Source organism: Plectropomus leopardus, chromosome 21 (assembly GCF_008729295.1).
Source record: "Plectropomus leopardus isolate mb chromosome 21, YSFRI_Pleo_2.0, whole genome shotgun sequence".
In the NCBI taxonomy this organism is placed as follows: Eukaryota; Metazoa; Chordata; class Actinopteri; order Perciformes; family Serranidae; genus Plectropomus; species Plectropomus leopardus.
The window spans coordinates 8832387-8853354 of record NC_056483.1 but is presented as its reverse complement, the minus strand read 5'-3'; the positions used below and the strand labels follow the sequence as shown (position 1 = coordinate 8853354).

Genomic DNA, 20968 nt, shown 5'->3' with positions numbered 1-20968 from the left:
AGACTCAAATAAATATTTTTAAAAAAAATAATGTACAACAGTAAAGGAATATTGCAGTGTTTTTTCACCATTGAGTGTATTGGTAACAGTCAGCAACAATGACTGACACCCCTCTCAAGTGGAATCAGCTGAAATGTGACATCTGACAGCTGTTCCCCAGGAACTGACAAGTCCGGGGAAGCTGTAAGGCCATGTGTTTGAACAGAGGAAAGCACATGCTCTGCAGATTGAAAATCATCTTTCCTAAGAGGCTTGCCAGTTTGGGATTACTGTCCTGCACAATTGAATGGCACAAAAGATGACATAAAAAAAGGGGTTGAACCCTTTGACCCCTGATGCCAAATCTGTGAGCCTGTAATGTCCAGATAGGGATTCAGTGATTTTTATGGTAATATTTCTATTGTAACCCTGTTTTATACATCATGTAACACCAAAATTCTCCCCTACTATTAGCTGTAATATGTCTGTTTATATGGTCATACAAAACTACAGCAGTGTATGTAGCCTCGTTTTTCGAAGAGGACATCTGTTTCAGATCAAGAGCAGCTGTGCTGTAAGTGCTTTGGACAAGAGCTCAGCTATATGTTGGATTATTGGACTATGCAGTGAATAATTACTCTTTATGCTCTGTAAAGTGTGCAGTGCTCTTTCCACTCCATATGCACTCATTTGGTAGCACTCATCCGACACATGGTGCAAAACCTTTGTGCAGACTGCCCTCTGCTGGAGTTCTGTGTTTCCATTTAAGACAAAGAAACTTGTTTTCTCTTGTTTTTCCTAAAAATTATTGACAGTATATTTTATACATTGCCGGGAAATTAATAGGCATCATTACATTATTTATGTAACTGACAGATTGTATCAACATTCAGGTCTATTGAGCAACTGCTAAAAATCTAAAGTGGGCAATTGGAAGTTGTGACAAATAGTCACAAATGTAATTTTGATAGTCCTATATTTTCATATAAGCTTTGAGTTAATGCTAATAAAGTGTTGAGGAACACTTTATTAGAGTTTGTATCTGTCAAATTTTAGACAGGGCATGGGTTTGTTTGTGTCCCTGTCTTCCTCAGTTTGGGATTTTTTTAAAAAATTGTCAGGCAGTGTTCCTGTATCTATCACCAAATACCAGTCTACCCCACAATACATTAGACATAATGTCCTTTTTCTACTTTCTAATTTAGTTCATTCTTATGAACTTGAAGCCATTCTGGGATGCTGTATTGTTGGATAATAAAGTGCGGCTACAGGACCTTTTTCCCTACTTGCACACGTAATTGCTTAGAAATAGAGTGGATGGGGAGAAGCCTGTTTTAAAATGCTCGTTTAATTTAACAGCTCCTCTATGAATTTTAATTACGAGGGGGCCAAGTTTGACTCCACATGCATTATATTTGAGCTTTTATCTGAACTCTTAGACAAAATTTATAATATTCTGTGTGGGGGTTTTCAGGTGGATGAGAAGTCATGAATACTAAGAGGGCACCTCATTACCACAAAGAGCAACTGAGTGAGTAAATAATTCAGATGATATAGCAGAGGATACTGATATGCATTATTCCTATTACTTTGCAGAAGGTTTCTCCCTTTCAGTGCATGCGTGTAATACCTCTGTATGGTAGCCAATATGAAGGATATGACACAGCAACAGCCTAGCAGTGTTTCTTTCTTACTATATATTTAGAAGTTGTTCAAGCAAGGGCTTAGGTTCCAGTTCAATATTAGTGGGACAAATATTAAACGGGGTGTTTGGGGGCCATCTGTCAGAAACTTTTGTGGCCTTAAACACTTAATTTATTATATTCTGGTTTGATTTTTGATTTTTTTAGGGTTCCCATTTTGAATTGCAGATTGCCCGAGCAGCTGTTTGATAAAAAAAAAAAAAAAAAAATTAAATCCTCAGTGGGCCTTTTTTGCAGAGAACATGTGGGCATGTCACAGTAGGAAAAGCACAGCTTTAACTGATAAAATTAAGAATGGATTCTGTGTCAGGGTCTGGTATCCATCCAGTAAGCTACTCCAAGTAAGCCCATTTGCACGATAACTGGTCCTCCCCAAAGTGGAATGCAGCTATCATTAATGTCATTAAATACACCTGTGCTTTATACTATATAGTAGGTCAAAATGTCTGATGTGAAAAAGGTCTATTGTGCATGCTGGCACAGTGCATGTCACACTGTCATGACTTATAGACCTTTTTTATTGGCAGGCATGTTGACATACTGCAGTGGAAAGCACAGGTGTATTTAATGATATTAATGATAGCTGCATTCTACTTGGAGGTCCTGGTATTATGCACGCAGACTTACTGGAATAACTTACTGGGACACTAAATGGAACTGAACCATTGTTAATGTTATCAGTTTCATGTGTGTTTTCCTACTGATGAGTTAAAATGTCTGCTGTGCAAAAGGTGTATTGTAACAATCAAATGGAACCGGACCGTTGTTAATGTTATTAGTAACACCTAGGGCTTTTACTTTGACAAGTCAGGATGTCCTCTGTGGAAAAGGCCTTTGACATTCAGGTAATATCTTACAATTTTTCTTTTTAATTTTTATGATATTGCTTAATTGCCTCCCAGTATGTACAGTACAGTATGGTTTGACTCCATTAAAAAAAATATTTTAGTCCCTGTTAAACAATTTTATCCATTTATTTTTTTTTACCAAAATGTAAAATACTGTGAACTATATATTGGCAGGTGTTTTTTCTATATCACTCATTACTTACATATATGTTTAATAGTCTATGATAAGTGTTACAGACTGATATGTATGGACATGTTCATCTGTCTGCCACTGACCATATACAGACCCAGATGTCTGTCCTCCTCTCTTTTCATTATCTAAATGCAGTAATTTTAACCCATGCATGTCCAAACATCAATTTAAATGACATGTTCACAATTCAGCAGAGATAAACACAATCCTTCACAGACCACAAGTGTGATTTTTTTATTCGTTTGTCACATTGATCTTATGCATGTATAACTTTATCCATATAAGTATATATTTCACATGGATTATGCGTAAGTGTTGCTGCTATAAAATACACACATGTGCAAATGTTAGCACATATCTAGCAGCCAGATCCGAATGTTTTATAAATCTAATCTGCCTGAATTCTGTTTAACGTGCAAGTACGCGTAAAGCGTATTTTGCCGCAAGCAGACACAGTATCTCTTCATGTATACAGAGATAGTCGGCACAAAGCTGCACTGAAATGCCCTGTTACGTAATCGTCAAGCATAGCGGCTTTGCGCCTGCGAAATGAGCGAGCAGGTGGAGGAGGAGACATGCGCAGTAGCAGCCTCGTCAGCAGCATCAGGACCAAAAAGATCCCCAGGAGCCTGCGATGCGAGAAGATGGTGCATGTAAACACTGCGAGGGAGATGAGCGCGTCGCTTTGTCCTATCGCCACTTGCACATTTGAACCTTAAGTTTGAAGTCATCTCATGCGATAAAACGACTGAAAGAGGTGATTTTTAAAAATACGCCAGCAGAAGCGCGCAAACGGAGCAGCAGAGATGCGACGGCAATAACAACACAATTGTTTTCATGACGACGCTGTAAAGCCTCTGCTGCGCTGCGACACACAAGAGAAAAAAAGGACTCCACTCATGTCACCACATATGAAAGGCTTTTTGTGTGTAATGGTCGCCGGTTTCTAGTGGGATGCACATCAGTGTTTGGCCGTACTCGCTCTCCGTCGTAATGGCAGCTCTGTACCAGGGCACAGACGCTTCCTCTCCGGATAAATTTCTGGCCTTGAAAGACGTGAGAGAGGTGAAAGAGGAAACAACGCTGGATGAGAAGCTCTTCTTGCTGGCATGCGAGAAAGGTTTGTTGTCATTTGTTTCCATATTTGCTGTCTTTATGCTCAATATTGTTCGTTTAGGATCACAGAACAGCTCTTGTTAATGTTAGAATCCGTCTCCAAGCTTACAATATTGGTTATTTAGGCAATTTCTGAAGCATAACATCAGCTGGCCAACATGCACTGCAGGTAAAAAACACTGTGACTAACAGCTTGACAGATTTCCAGCAGGATCATTGCAGCAAGCAGCAAACTGTACAGTCATACCACATTTTTTCCCAGTGAATACCTCTCACAGCTGCCTACATGTTGGCCACTGTGGAAATGTGCCCACAGGGGTTAAGATATACTTAGCTGAACGTCTGCTCCTCTGAAAAGTTTCTTTCTCTGCGTGGTCTGCTGACTTTTCCCAGCTCTTAACAAGGAAAGTTGATGCAAACAAACTGAAGAGAAACTCCACAAGACGGCACAATAGCAAAGGTGGCCAGATGGGAGGAGAATGTTTCATTGATAAGTTAAGAACATTGCACAAGCAGAGGCTAGTTTAGGTCTACAGGCTGCCGCTGTGACCATATAAAGTCTCTCTAAACATGGCTCGGCAACGGAGATTGTCCTTTGAGGGAGATGTTATTGTTATACATGGCTGAGGTTAAGAGGAGTGCTGGAGATGAGCCGGAGAGTGTTTGCCTCAAGACTGGAGCTGATGTGTGTGTCCATTTGGCGCCTGCCACAGATAATACTTCACTGCTTTTATAGATCTGACTCTGCAAGAATTTCCTTAAGTGGATTCCTGTCATGCTGCTTTGTCTTTGACATGCTTCTTGTCTTTAGGTGACTACTACATGGTGAAGAAACTGCTGGAGGAGAACCGACACGGCGAGCTCAACCTTAACTGCGTAGACGTGCTCGGCCGAGATGCTGTCACTATCACCATCGAGAACGAGAATCTAGACATTTTGCAGCTTCTTCTGGAGCATGGCTGCCAGGTAGTAAATACAATCAAACACACACTCAGAACAAAACAATGCATGCACAAGACATCTTTTTTTCAATGTTTTTGTTCATTTTGGATGTTATTTTCTTTCTGAGAGCTTAAAAAATGATGCATTTGTTTCTGCGTAGGCGACAGATGCCTTGTTGGTGGCTATAGACTCTGAGGTGGTGGGAGCTGTGGACATCCTCCTCAACCACAGGCCGAGGCGATCTTCCAAGCCCTCTATTGCTGTAAGTCTCCTCTGATTACTGATTATGAATCCTCTTTCAAGATGCAAAAAACAGGCTGATATAAATGATAATTTCTCATCATTTGTGCACAGTATTTAATGCATGCATTTCGATCCTTTTTTAGAAACTGATGCAGCGGATTCAGAACCCAGAGTATTCCACTACCATGGACGTGGCTCCAGTCATCCTGGCGGCCCACAGGAACAACTATGAGATCCTGACCATGCTGCTCAAACAGGACATCTCGCTTCCCCGGCCCCACGCTGTAGGCTGCGAGTGCACGCTCTGTAATGCCAAAAACAAGAAAGACAGCTTACGACACTCAAGGTACAGGCCTCCTCACTGACCTAGAACACAGAAAAATGTAATAGTATAAATGTTTGCTCTCACAAGATGGCCACATTAAGCCCCTTTGATCTAATCCAGAAGACAAGTGTTACACCAAATTACTGACACTTGGTATGGTCAACGTCACTTTTGTCTTCCAGATGATGCCTGTGTTATTTTACGCCATGATTGTTTTGATCTTGCTCTGGTATGTAAAAGCTTTAAAACAGCAATGAATCTATCAGTCTGTCAAGTGAAGTGTTCAGGAAAGGTTCTTGTTAAACATTGCGGCACCTTGTTTTGATGATAGCATCAGCTTGAGAATGTCATCTTTAAGTATCTGGAAAGAAATGATTTACTATCATGTGCATTGACTTTTTGTGAATGCTTTTTAATGCCTACAGCGCTCTCTTTGTCCCACAGAGGACCCCTCATGCTCTCTGCTACTGCTAGGCTCTCTACCTACATGTAGCAAGCCAGTGTTTGGTTTTCCAGTATTGGTATATTCATTTTTTTTTAGATAAGTATTTTTTTTTACACTGAAATATAATATCACCACAAAGATGAGTGGATTATGAGACAATGCGCCACTGAGCACAGATATGCAGAGGGCCTCACCACCTCTTCTACATAGCAACAAGACCCACAAACTTTGTTGTGGTTATGCATCTCTTTGTAATTGTTATGCATCCTTTTTGGGGGTTGAGTCTCTTTGTGGTCATCTTGTATCTCTTTGTAGTTTATTTTGTGTCTCCCCAAGGTTGTTTTGAGTCCCTTTAGGGGTAAATTTAGTTTTTGTCCTCTTTGTGTGACTCCTTGTATTTATCTTGCATCTCCTTGTGGTTGTTTTGTGTCTCCTTGTGGTAACTTTGTGTACCTCACTTGTGTACTAGCTTTGTGTTTGTTGTGGTTTTGTGTCGCTTGTGGTCATTTTGTGTCTTTTTGGTGGTTTTGTGTCTCTTTAGGGTAACCCTTAGTTTGCAGATGTTGTGTGTCTCCTTGTGGTTGTTTCTTTAAGGTTACTGTGTATTTTGCTGTCCCTTTGTGTCTGTTTTTTAGTCCTTTTGTGTCCCGTGGTTGATTTGTGTCCCTTTTGTAGATTTTCTGTGTCTCCTCAGTTTTTTCTTTGAGGTAACTTTATGTATTTTGCTGTTGTTTAATGTCTTTTTGTGGCTGTTTTGTGTATTCTCGTGGTGGTTTTTGTCTCTTTGAGGTGACTGTGTGTATTTTGTTGTTGTTTTGTGTCTCTTTGTGATCATTTTGAGTCTCTTCATGGTCGGTACATGTTAATTTGAAATTTTGCAAGTGAAGGCCAGGGAGTGCCCTGACACGTTGAGCCCCTGTGCCATGTCCAGTAGGCTCCTTCAGTAATCCATCCACTGCAAACTATAATTTAAGAGAAAGATGCAAAACCAGCAGTATTTCCTCTAGGAAGAAGTGATTCTTTGTTTCTGATATCATCTTAGACTTGCAGATGAGATTTTACTGATCTCTTCTGCTGGGCATTTTTGTTCTCTCTGCAGGGCAGTGTTGCTTCCCACACAGTAAGCTAAATGAATCAGTCTGCGGCTTGGCTGGCAAACAACATAGAGGTCAGAGCAGGTGCAGATGAAACAGCTAGATGCCTGAATGTTTGTTTCTAGATTTCCTTTTTTCTTAACTGTGCAGCTCTGTTTTGCCCTGTTTCTTCCCTCGCATTTTAATCGCCCCTTTCTTTTAATCACCGCTTTTTCCTCATCTTCCACATTTTTGGATCAGGTTCCGCCTGGACATCTACCGCTGCCTTGCCAGCCCATCTCTGATCATGCTGACTGAAGAAGATCCTATTCTCAGAGCCTTTGAGCTGAGTGCAGACCTCAAGGAGCTCAGCCTGGTTGAGGTGGAGTTCAGGTATGATTCCTATCAACTGCTGCACATCCATCCGTCATGTCAGTGCAACGCTTATCTAATTTCTTTGCACAGAAAGGCGGAGAAACATACGCACAAAAACATATGCACATACATGCACACGATGATATTGTAAACCCGCTTCCTTTATCGAATGTAACAAGATATGAATCATAATCTTTCATGTGGTCTGATTGTATCTAATTTCCTCGCTTCAGGAATGATTATGAGGAGCTGGCAAAGCAGTGTAAGATGTTTGCCAAGGACCTGCTGGCTCAGGCTCGAAACTCTCGAGAGCTAGAAGTGATTCTCAACCACACATCCAGCGAGGATCACGTTGACAAGAGAGGCTTACTGGAGGAGCGCATGAACCTCAGTCGACTCAAGCTTGCTATCAAGTACAACCAAAAAGAGGTAAGACAGGCCAAGTCTGCAACATTCATGTTTTTTTTTGCAGCATCAAGCAGGCCAATCAGTAATATCAATGAGCTGAGGAAAATCTTTGATGTCTTACTTGATAATTTAATCCCTTAACTATACATAGATCAGTTCAAATAAAATGATATCTGTTATCCGTTATCTCTTTACTGTACTATATATGTTGGATGTAACATCTGTGCACCACGTGTCTCTTGGAAGTTTGAGTTTGCCTGGATGAAGTACTTCCTCCAGGCAACAGCAGTCAAAGACAAAGTTAAGTTAGAAGTTTGGAGCTGGGGGGCAATTTACAGCTGGGATGGCTCAGTGTGAAAAATTTAACTCATATATCACAGCACCGCTAGTGGCATACAACTCCTGCTGGAGAACTAACACTGATAAGGTTCCTCTTCAGGTGCATATGAGATATTACTCCCACAGAGTCTTATTTATGGTTTGTGGTTGGATTTTTATTGCAGAGAGAACACTTATAATTGACTCACTTAAAAGTGTGCTGCTTTTCTGGATTCTGCAACCTTTCAGACAGAACCAGACAAGCTGTTTCACCCTGTTTTCTGTCATTGTGCTATGCAAGGCTAATTGGTTGCTTGCTATTGTTTTATATTCAGCCTAAAAACAGTATTCTCAACCAACCTAAGTTTTACTAAAAACCAGTTTTTATGCAAATTGGAGTTTAAAAAAATGCATTACATCACCTTGCATACAGTATCACAGTGATCACATTATATTGAATGGTAACATCTGTATCATGATACATATAGTATGGCCAGATTCTTGCCAATACAAAGCCATATAAGATAACTCATATAACTCGTTCTAAGATAACTAAATTGATTTTAAAATGAATGAAATTTGCGGTTCACCCTGTAATCTCTGTCAGGCAAATGTCTTCACGCTGACATTTCCTCTGACATTCTCTCCTGACTCCTTTAACAGTTTGTGGCTCAGTCCAACTGTCAGCAGTTCCTCAACACCGTCTGGTTTGGGGAAACGGCCAGCTACCGGCGCAAACACACATGTCTAAAGATGGCCACGGTACTGAGCGTGGCCATGCTTTGGCCGCTGCTCTCTGTCTGCTACCTTCTGGTGCCGCGATCCCGCGTGGGCCAGATCATCCATACACCTTTCGTCAAGTTCATCATCCACAGCGCCTCCTACTTCACCTTCCTGCTGCTGCTCAACCTGTACTCATTGGTCTACAACGAGGGCAAGAAAAACACCATGGGCCCTGCGCTGGAAATGATAGATTACCTGCTCATCCTCTGGATCATAGGTCAGATTTTAACTCAGCTTTTGAGCAGTAAATAACATATCTATGCTTTGTGTAGGGGTATTATTTATGTTTTAATCATGATATATGTTTCATGGCTTAGGAGGCAGATTTCTATAATTGAATGATTATCCATTTCTTTAAAAGACACAATCAAACTAAGAATAGAATAAGAATTGAATCCTACAAACCAGAATTTAATAGGATAATGTTGCCCAGTGGAGTGAAAATGAGAGATTCCTGTTATGGTCTGGCTAAAGTCCAGCATCCTGTGTCCATAATCCTATCAGGCAGAACATGACAAACAGCTGTTTCTAAACTAAACGACAGAAAGCCTGGCTTGAATGGATTAAATCTGTCAGCTCTGCCTCTAATTGAGCTCTATAGAAAGGAAAGCTTCTTCTGTCTCCCCTGTGGTCCATCTGAGTGCTGCTATCACCGGACTCAGCACATGCAAACATGTATTTGGACGAAGACAAACACATGTACACGTACACGCCATATCTGTTCAGATGAGGCTGGATGGTGACAGTTAGAAATTGACTCTGTCTTTCCCCAGGGACGAGCTTCTCCACCTTCCTCTTCTGCCAAGAAACCATTAGCATGATCATTCAATCGCTTTAATGGCCCTGCCTTCTCAGCAGAGATATTTGTCTCATGGTTGCAGCATCCGACCCCTCTCCACCAGACACAAGCATCGCAACCACACCTCATTGGACAAGGTTTCACTATCATCACCGGGTTTATAAATCATCCCAATAACTGCACCTGATAGGTTGTAAAAGGATGTAGAAGCAATTGACTTCTATTATTCAATGTTATGAAGATGGTTGTGGGGTAATTTGCAATTTATTCTGAATATTGCAGGAGTGAGATCAGTGGTTGAGTCATTAGACAGAAGTGTAATGGTTTTTTTTGCCATGGGCCAAGATAGCCCACTAGAGGGGGAAAGATGCCTTAAGTACTGCAAAAAGAGCAACATCAAAGATCAATCTCAATAACTTCAGCAGGGTTTTTTTCAGCTGCACTGCAATGATGTGATGCAGTGCTGCAGATTTTTACGCTACAGGGTCACTGCAGCATCACCAAAACACCCAGGATGAGTTAAATAACAAGGATGAGATATCTAATGGCGTACATATCTGATGCAAATGTTATCGGGATGTGAGAGAGGGCTATTAAAGTTACAGACAGCACAGACGAGTCATGCAGCAGCTTTCTATTTCTTTTGCTCTGCATTGTTCTTTCTCCCACGCTAACCCCCCTCCTCTCATCTCTCTACTGCTCTCTCCATCCTGCTATTCCCCTGAGCCAGATGCCTCACATTAATGGGGAAATCAGATGCTGCGAGTGTGGGCTGGGCTACATGCATATGTGTGTGTGTCACTGTGTCTCAATGCATCCTTCGCCTGATTGCTACATTAGAACTCAAATTCAGTTATTTCGTAGTAAAATCCAAGATCCTACTTACCAGACAAAATGGATGGAGCTGTTTTTCTCCCTTGATGAAGTCCATCCATTTTGTATGATTACTATAGAATCATTGATCCCAATAGTAAAATAACTTTAAATGATTCCAATTAAAATGCAAAAGAAGGAATCTAAGGGAGAGAAACAAATTTCATTCATTTTGTCTGGTTAGCAGGATCTTGGATTTGACAATGGAATCATTAAACTTCATTTTACTGTGGAATCAGTTGAACCCAAATTCATTTATTTTATAGAAAATCAAATATCCTACTAGCCAGACAAAATGGGTGTAATTTATTCAGGGAGAAAAAAAATTGTGTAATTGTGTAAATTCCACACATTTTGTCTGGCTAGTAGGATTTATGAAATCATTGAATTCTATTGTAAAATCAAATTTAATTATTCTGTAGTAAATTTAAAAATCCTCAGAATCAGAAAATAATGGATGGAATTTGTTTCTCTCCTTGGATAAATTCCATCCATTTTGTGTGGTTAGTAGGATTTTGGATTTTACTGTGATATCATCCCACTAGTTCCACAGTAAAAGCCAAGATCCCACTAACCAGACAAACTGGGTGGAACTTATTCAGGGTTTAAGGTTTCTTCTGTCGGACCCGAGGGTAAATATGTTGTAACAGAAGATTCAACAATCCAAAACAATACACTACAACAATACAGACTTAAAGAACATTAAAACAAAATACATAAAACAAGTATCATCTGGTACTGAAATAGTATCAAAGTATAAAAACTAAGTGCATCATCATTCCGTCCATTTTATCTCGTTAGTACGATTTTGTATTTTACTGTTAAATCATTGAATTTGAGTTCTAATGATTCCAATGTAAAATCCAAGATCCTACGAACCACACAAAACGGATGGAATTTATTCAAGAAGAGAAACAAATTGCATGTGAAAAAAAGACATTTTTTGTGCCAAGCGCTGTCACTTACTTTCTGTTGAAACCATGGAAACCAGTAACAGATACACCAGGTTCAATGCAATAATAATCATTTCTGGACTAAGGCAAAGAGAATGTGTACTTTGCCTTGACTTGCAGCTGGAGTCGCGTTTTAATTTTGCATTTATTATCCGCACCGTACATTTAGAATTAATGAAATTCCATTTGGACACAGAAAGACACCCATCTTTATTAAATTCCACACACCTCCCTAAATCCACACATGACACACTTTGAGCACATTAATCTCTGATTTCTGTGTCTCATACATTCCTGTTTCCCTGTGCTCCCACTGTGAGATGACTTATGGTTTAGGCAGTTTTAAATGTTGGGGATGACAGCAAAATGCTTTTTTTCCATGAGTGTGTGTATATGTGTGTGTGGTGACGGGGAATTCCTGCTGTCCTGTAGGGATGGTGTGGTCGGATGTGAAGCGTCTGTGGTACGAAGGGCTGGAGGACTTTCTGGAAGAGTCTAGGAACCAGCTGAGCTTCGTGATGAATTCCCTTTACCTCGCCACCTTTGCCCTCAAGATAGTTGCTCATAGCAAGGTACACACGTCACACACACTCTGTGTATTCAGAGGATAATGCATACATTCTTTTGTGCTGTTGGCTTAACACGATGAAAGATTGCTAAACTATGTTTTAAGATAATGAATTTATTTCAAAATATATTTTTTATTTCAATCACCTTTTTTTCCCCAGAGTTTAATGGGTAAATAAGATTATAGATATCCAAATCATGTCTGTCCGTTGAATATAAAGCTACAGCTAGCAACCATATTATTTTAGAATAAAGGCATGAAACAGGGGAAACAGCTCTATGTATAAAATGTTTCTAACTGTTTTCTAATCTAGATATTGAAGGTTATTTCTACATTTTTATAATTGTGCATCCTGTATCACAGAGTGTATCTATGTTTCTGGAGTTCCAAATTCCAGCTCAGTATTCACTTATTATGACACATTAAGGAGACCTTTCAAAGGCTTTTATCTCCTGATCAGTGTTTTTATGAACTTTGAAGCAGAAATGCAGTCACCAGAATTAAAAAAAGCTAATGTTGCCACCACCATGTGGCTATAAAGCTGTTACCAGCGTGACGTTCTGTAGTCTTATTTAACTATTTAAAATCATCTTTTATGAGACACATAAGTGCTTCAAAGTCCACAAGTGAAGTTTTACAAACGTATTTTGTAGAACAAAACAATAAGTCTTTTAATCTTGTGCTAACCATAGCCAATATTTTCGGCATCTAACAAAAACAAAAAAAAAAAAATTGAAAAACACATTACAATGGCACAACACAAATACTAGTTAAATACTAACTCATTTCTGTGTATTGGGACTATTTCTGCAGCACTCTATAGAACCTATAACATAGGTTGACCCCCTCTATCACCGCTTTCTAAATACTATAGCTACAGTTTCATACCACTCTGTTAGCTACCACTCTCTAGCTAATCTGGTTTGGTTAGAGCAGGACGAGATTTAAAAAATATGCATTGCTTTGGGTGTCCAGGAGCAGGATTTGGAAACCACATAGAGTGATCAATTAGTTCTACCAATGTAGAAATTACAGATGGTGAAGCTATTCTTTAATAAGAGTAAATTAGTATCACAGTTTCAGTGCTGTCAGGCATGTGTGTTTCTTAATTTGCTTGTTTGCTCTTCAGTTCAAGAATGTGGAGGACACAGAGCGGAAGAACTGGGATGCCTTCCACCCCATCTTGGTGGCTGAGGGTCTGTTTGCCTTTGCCAATGTTCTAAGTTACCTGCGACTCTTCTTCATGTACACCACCAGCTCCATACTGGGGCCGTTGCAGGTAGGAACACAGCAGTGACACACACTAAAAGACTTCATAGATACAAGACTGATTTCTTATGGATCCAGACATGCATCAAAAAGATTAGATCCCTGTGGATCAGCCGTAGATCAGACATGAGAAAAAAAACTTATATAATGATTATAAAACCGCTTCCCTTCTCTATCAGTCACTCTAACCCCAGCGCAAACACGCATACACCACCCACTCTCTTCCTGTCTCAGTGAAGTGTGAACACTCAAGGACAAGCCCACACTAAACATCACACCAGCTGTGCTCAGCAGCATTATAACCATCATCATAAGCATTTAGTATAAGCACAGTGAAGTGAGGCAGTGGATGAATGTGTTTTGCTGTAATAATATGCTCATAATAAACTGAACACAACATCATAAAGCTTTGCAGCTTCAGTTGCCATATGTATCACCGCACTGCTATCATCGCTTCTATCATCTGCACAAACGAGAGCTCTCAGTTTACACAAAATGGATTTGTCAAGCTAACTTCAGTTCAGTCTGCATATTTAATGCCGGAGGAGCTGACTCTTTACACCCACAACACATTATCATTGGCTCATAGATTGATTCCTATCTCTGGCACATACAGCAACAGTCTAATCCATTGGCATCTTAAGTGCAAATTTGGCTGCATGGATATTAAAGGGAAAAGTAAAGTCATTACATATGATGTAGTCAGTGGCCACTTTTTAACTCAGTTTGTGAACTTTTTTAATGTTTTTAGTGGATTTCGTTTGAAAAACGTATTGGCATCAGTGTGATAACATAGCTTTTTTTCTGTTGAAATTCTAGGATTTGACATTTTCAACAAAAAAACAGCAAAATTACAATCAATGTGGGCACCGTACATTCAGGGAAGATCTACATAAAAAAAAATCATGTGAATATTGTTTGTAAACTTTTCTAAATCCTGGATTTGATCAGCTTGATTAACCCTCAGTCTGAGCTGGCGGCGTCAGTCAGAATTAGCTGACAAGATCGCTTCACTTGTTTTTCTCAAAAGGTTATGGAAATGTTTAGCAGTAGAGCTGCACAGATCTGTTTTATGGCTCTTACACAACACAAATAAATCACATTTGTAAAAAGCAAACAATTCATCTAACAATAAAAATAGGCATTTTTGTGGTTTTGCAGTCCCACAGGCCACCCTGTTTAGCAATAACACAGAAGTACAATAGTGCATCATTATTTGCATGTGAACATGCAGATCATACAGTATGTTTTTCACATCTCACAGTATTTGATCCCTTTCTTATTTGTTGCCAAACATTTAACTTTTGCCAATTGGTTAAATACTTTGATACATAACTACAGCACAACATATTCTCTGTGTCATAGTGGTAGATGACCAAAGGCATCCATTGGTATCAACCAATGCATGCATAAATTGTTGCAATGGGGATAAAATAACTCTCCAAATTTTGGCTTAATTTTGGCAGGTCTCCATGACAAGTATATATATACACAGCTTTTGGTTTTAGTGTGCCACTTTAAGATTTTCAGGGGCCACATCTAGTCACCCCATGAACATTACTGGGGACACCAATGCTTTGTAAAAACCTTATGCTGTAACTTAGCTTCGCTGCTTAGCGATTTACAGTGGACAGTCAAATACTTGATGGAAATTTTTATTTACAACTTGGTAAAAAAAAAAATTCTGTTATGTGATCGTTTTCTCACCTTCCTAGAGGAGCCAAAAAATCTGCTTTGAATATTTTCTACTGAGGCGCTTCAGCAACCTTTTAATGCCATTGGTGTCCCTTTTTATCGCATCATAATTTTGTGTTTCATCCAGCCAGCTGGCAGAAAGATTTTAAAGTCAGCCAACATCTCTGACTTCTTGCTGGCAGGATTTCATTTTTTCCCTCGTGTGTGACTTTATTACATAAAGCAGTCTTAAGGTATGCAGTGAGGTCAGTCTATTTGTAGGGATACCTTCCTGTCATTAAGTCAAGTGCTGTTTGTGGTTGACTTATAAAACACTATGGGTGCCCTTTAGATGGTTAATGAGCGCTTCAGCTGCAATCTCCTCCATCTTTCTGCATCCCTCTCTCTTCTTTTCCTCTTTCACTCACTCTCTCTGTGACATCACTGTCTGGCTTGGCAGGATGGAAAAAGTATTAGCTTTGGAAATAGATGTGGCTGTGTGTTTCACTCACATGGCCGAGACACACCTCCCTACTAATGCACGAGCGCCCACACATTTCCACACTGGTGTGATATGTGAGCGTGCAATTAGTTGCACTCAGACGCGCTCCTGCTCACACACAGACAGTGAGGCAGTGCTACAGTATGTGGGTTGCAGTAATGCACGTTTGTCTGATTCTGTCCTTCCTGAAGAGGCCAGCTCACATTTCTGCTGGGTAGTGCCCCCTGCTGAGGTTGGAAAGAGTGACTGAGAGTGTGAGTGTCTCGTCTACTATCAACAGTGTGCTCACAATGAGCTCACTCATGGCCCAGACTTCACCTCAGGAACAGTGTTAATCTCCCATAACTGATGGCACACCAGGAGGAATGTGCTTGAGTGAAAAAGGTAGTTTTGCCGCAGTTCCATACAAACAAATTCTGAGTATATATTGCAGTTTGTTTACATGGTAAAAGTGTACAATTCTTACCAACTGGTGTTAATGGATGCTGTTGCTCCACAATTCTTTGTACAAAGACACTCACAGATGGTAAACATTTAAAATAAATTGGGAACAGAGTTGAGACAGTTCCAGGAACATCTTGGTAAACAAGAAATATTAAAATAAGGTCTTTTGGACAAACATTTTTCCTTCTGTTTGCCAACTCTAATTGAAAGTCAATTTATTTATGGAACAAATTATAAAACAAATGTGAACCAAAGTGCTTTGCAGAGAAAATGCATTTAAAGGAGCACTACAGAATATTCGGAGCATATCACTTTTTTAGAGATTGTCTGCACACGGCTCTCAACATGTAGGTGGTTAAGCCAGCAGCGAGCAACTAACAGTGCTAACAAAGGCAACAGTGCTGACAGAGCTAATGGTGTTTACTCAGTGGAAAGCGCAGAGTGGCAGTGAATAGCTAACAGTTGGGTCAGGAACCCAACTCACATGCACAAACATACACATGTGACCAGACCGTGTAGTACAACAATGAAGAGAGAAGCTCGGATTACATCACACACACAGGGAGCGTGTGGGAGCAAATAGTTATATGCTCATATTTTAATGCTCTGAATGTTGTATAATGCTCCTTTAAATAATTTAATTTTCCTTCGCGTCTTTCTGTTCATTATGAAATGCGTAAGTCCATAATTTCATGAAATTCAGCACAAAAGTGGTGCTAAACCTAACTCAAAAGCTGTTTTTTTAGGTTCTCTTCTGGTTCCCCAGCTGAATTTAGTTTAGTTTACTGGGGAAATAACAAGTGAAGAGTTTCTAGAGAACCATACAGGGGCTTAAAAAGTTATTCGTGTGGCAATCTCAATCTATGCCAAAGAAACGCTGGGAAACTTAACATTCTTCTGTTTGTATGCAAACAACCAAAACATTATTTGATTCTATTTTGTCATATTTGTATGAATGGAGTATGAAATGTCTGTTTGCGTGCACGTTAATATTTTTGAGGTACCTCAATTGCATTCGACCCCCCTCCATTCAGGGGTTAAGAGCCTCTGATCTGCTGCATTCCTGCTCTGTTTGTACTGTATCTAAGTTAGTCTACCTGTCAGGCTGGGCAAGCGGGAAACACCCTCGGCTCCTAAATCAGACGTGCACAGAGTGGCCGAGGAATACACTGGGGGTTTTAGAAATGACAAGAGAATGAATCACCCAAATAGACTAGCCCCTCTCCTCAAACAAGCTGCCTGGGTTTCAGTGCAAACACTCTGGTCGCTATTCACCATGAGGTGCGGAGAGAGTGGTCATCCCTCACATTGGACACTCTGTTTGTGTTTGTGTTTTGAAAGGGCGAGTTCTGACCTTGTTTGAGCATCTCTAGGTCCTAGTGTACAGATGAGCCTCTCAGGTCTATTTATAGTCGGTTTCTGATGGTCTGAGAAGACTCTCTCTGTCTTCGAGTCCTCCTTTTTGGCTTCGTCCATGTTTGTCAGTCTTCCCTCAAGTAGGGTGAGACTATTAAAGCTGCCACAATATGTTGCTTTTTCCACTTCCTCAGGGGTCACTTCTAAACAAGAACATGGAGGAAAAAGCAGCTACAAGTGGTCAGAAAGTTTGCTCATAGGATAATTCCTGAAAGAGCACCGAATCATTGCAGGCAAGTTGCAATATAGCTAAAGTTTTAGACAACAGAGATGTTACAGCAAGGAAAGAACAGGTGTGACAAATAACATTAATAATGTTGGCTGAATTTCATTTAGATGCTCCCTGCTATTATATAGCACATTTAACTGGGACACTTTAATGGTATTTTCCATCATTAATGCTATTACGTTTTACTGTGCTTCTCCTGTTAAACATAAACATTCTGCCTTCCTTTTCAGTCACCACCTAATACATAGACTGTTGATTTTGTTTATACAGTTTGTATTGTTTGTACTTATTGTATTGTGAGTGATAAGTGAATAACAACACTGGCATTCAAATGCATGATTCAAAGGTGAATTTGATTTGCATCCTACAGATATCAACACAAAGATGAGGCTCTACATTTACCATATGAACTTCTGAGTAGTTAGGAAATCAGTCAAACTCTGTAAGGACCAGACAGACTTCCTGTCTGGTGTCAGATGTGATCCAAGCTAAGCTCGCTTGATGGTTAATAAGGATTGCTGGCAGAAAATTGACCATGAAAAATAGAAAAAAATGACTCATGTCCACTTGATTACATCAGATCAAACAGCACAGGATTAACAGGCAAATCTCCATGTCCCCCCCCAGATCTCCATGGGTCAGATGCTGCAAGAGTTTGGCAAGTTTTTGGGCCTCTTCCTGTTGGTGTTATTCTCCTTCACCATTGGACTCACCCAGCTTTACGGGAAGGACCACAAAGACACGGACAAGAATCCACCAAAGGACTGCGAGGGCATATTCTGCCAGCAGCAGAGCAATGATGCATTCCACACGTATGAGCCAACCTCAATCTGTCATGTTGTACCGCAGTGACGACGAATTAATGACAAATTACGACAATGAACGTGCAGGATGCTCGTTGGGAGATGTTAGAGACCATAGAGAACCCCCATAATGAGTCCTAAAACCCAGAAATTTGTTCCCGTTTCTCAAAGTCTGTTTTTTTTTTTTTTGGTAAGATGCCTGAAATAAGGTTGGTAGTTAACACAACCTTAAGAAACTTTCACACTTTGTTTTATGACATGAATATATCAGTAAATACCCCACTCGCAAACTTTGAAGCTTTTCGATGTCTTAAAAAAGCAGGTTGCAAACAAATGGCTTAATGAGACTGCAGAGCATCATTATGCCTACCTGCGCTGAACACGGCTTTACAGCCTCGTTGTGGTGATGAAATTAAATCATGTCACTGATGTGTAATTTGTTTATAGCCTTAGCTTTTAAGATTAGCCTTTTATTTCTGGCGATTGAATTTAAGCTCAAAAAATCCAAAAAGTGGTGTTCATGTGTGAAGATTATCTTGGTGAAACGTTTGTATACCCCAGAGCTTATTTTCTGCAGTAATCCAAAATCCAGTGGAAATATCCCATAGGCTTGTTGTTGGGGGAACCAGGACAACGCTAACTTCCACGTTGGCCTGCAGAAGAACGTCATTTCTTTGAACCTCTATATATGGGGCTGTTTAAACACAGCTAAGATTCTAATTCACGATTTTATTGTAAATTCAGATGCTGTAGTTTATATTGTGAAATGAATCAAAGTTTGCCTGCTGACATCTACCAGCTTCTTCTGTTTTACAGGTTTATGGGGACCTGCTATGCCCTTTTCTGGTACATCTTCTCCCTGGCACACGTTGCGCTCTTCGTCACTCGCATCAGTTACACAGAGGAGCTGCGCTCTTTTGTGGGCGCCATGATCATCGGCACCTACAACATTGTGGTGGTTATTGTGCTGACCAAGCTGCTGGTGGCCATGCTCCATAAAAGCTTCAGACAAATTGCTGTAAGTGTAAACCACTTTTGGCACATAATGACTTTCAGTGCTGTCAAGGGTAATTTCAGTTCAGCCTGGAACCAAAAGTTGCAACTGTTTTCATTTACTGGTAAGATTAGATTTTTCTCTAATTCACCCTCAAAATGTTGCACAGATGTTAAATAGTTTCTACTTTGGAACCCTGCTTCATATTTTCTGCTTTCTTTGAACAACCGTTTGATTTTGATTATGCTAAGTAAAACATCATTTTTCCAGAGAATCTGCCCCCTCAAGGATTTCAGCAGAAAATAGTTTTGCATTTTCCAGATTCCTCTCTAAATGGAGAACAGTGTTTGAAATTTAATTCTCACGTTCCCGTGTTTTCAATGTTCTTATTGGGCCTCTGCAGAATCACGAGGATAAGGAGTGGAAGTTTGCTCGTGCCAAATTGTGGCTAAGCTACTTTGATGACAAGTGTACCATGCCTCCACCGTTTAATATCCTCCCCTCCCCAAAGACCGTCTGCTACCTGGTGACCAGCATGAGCAAGTGGATCTGCTCGCACACCTCGAAGGGCAAGGTGAAGAGACAGAACAGCCTCAAGGTAAGAAACTTAAAGTCCCCCTCCAGACGTGCTTCAATATAATCAATCAGTTCAATTTTATTTATTTATGAAGTCACAATTTGACTCATGGAGCTCTACAGCATACAACATCCCTCTGTCCTTAGACCCTCACATCTACTAACTCGCCCCCAAAAAACTATAACGGGGAAGAAAATAAAAAATTATGTGTGTGTGTAAAATATTCTGCTATGTTCCTTGTCCAATGTATGTTTTATTCTAAGATTTTAGGAAAGTACACAGACACAGAAATCACCCCCCATATACCCCCCATGCAACTAAGTGATTCGATTTTTCTTATTTTCTGGAAGGTTATATTTAATCTCTTCCCTTAATCTTTAACAAATCCGTTTGTGCATTGTGCAATATCTCGTAATCATGGTTCCTTCATTGTCTTTTCCATCCAGGAGTGGAAGAACCTGAAGCAGAAACGTGATGAGAACTATCAGAAGATCATGTGCTGTCTGGTTCACCGTTACTTAACCTCTACGCGGCAGAAGATGCAGAGCACGGACCAGGCCACGGTGGAAAATCTGAACGACCTGCGCCAAGACCTCTCCAAGTTTCGCAACGAGATGAGGGACCTGCTGGGCTTCCGGACCTCCAAATACGCCATGTTCTACCCAAGGAGCTAAGAAAAGACTAGATGTCTCTTTCCCTCTCCCCTCTTCTCTTGACAAAACCTCTGCTTCTCATTTATCTGGGATGCTGTGTGACCCGAGCATGTGCAAAATCTCTGCTCTTTTTGAGTCACAGGGGCAACTTTTAAACCTGGACCTTAACTAGAAAATATATATTCTCCACCAAAGCCTCCAGACTCAGGCCCCATATGTGTTATTCAGCTATTCAACCTTTTTGTAAAAAAAGAAAGCCATTGTTTTCAACAGAAAGACGAATAAAGATTTATGGAAAAATTTGAACCTAAAGACATGGTTTTGCTGAATACAAATTTTGCTTTTGAGATTTGAAGTTGTTGATTTCTCTCCTTAAAAACTGATCTTTGTCCACTCAGTCGGGAATGCCAGAAAACCATCAACTGTTCAGCCAACTGCCCAGCGGTCAAGTCCACGTGAGAGT

At 40.2% G+C, this 20968-nt stretch overlaps 1 protein-coding gene across 1 annotated transcript; it reads left to right on the top strand.

The window, feature by feature from the left end:
* The first annotated feature begins 3323 nt into the window (after nt 1-3323).
* On the top strand, nt 3324-20712 carry trpc1 (transient receptor potential cation channel, subfamily C, member 1). Its single transcript, XM_042510471.1, has 13 exons — nt 3324-3843; nt 4651-4805; nt 4942-5043; nt 5168-5370; nt 7129-7260; nt 7476-7671; nt 8632-8968; nt 11809-11948; nt 13074-13223; nt 18106-18290; nt 19098-19299; nt 19679-19873; nt 20299-20712. The coding sequence occupies exons 1-13, from the start codon at nt 3678-3680 to the stop codon at nt 20524-20526; spliced, it is 2391 nt and encodes a 796-aa protein (XP_042366405.1). The 5' UTR covers nt 3324-3677; the 3' UTR covers nt 20527-20712.
* Nucleotides 20713-20968: the final 256 nt, after the last annotated feature.

Coding starts and splice junctions, on each gene's coding strand:
- trpc1 (XM_042510471.1), top strand. CDS start 3,678: ATGCACATCAGTGTTTGGCCGTACTCGCTCTCCGTCGTAATGGCAGCT. Junction 4,806..4,941: donor TTCTGGAGCATGGCTGCCAG/GTAGTAAATACA, acceptor GTTTCTGCGTAG/GCGACAGATGCCTTGTTGGT. Junction 8,969..11,808: donor GCTCATCCTCTGGATCATAG/GTCAGATTTTAA, acceptor GCTGTCCTGTAG/GGATGGTGTGGTCGGATGTG.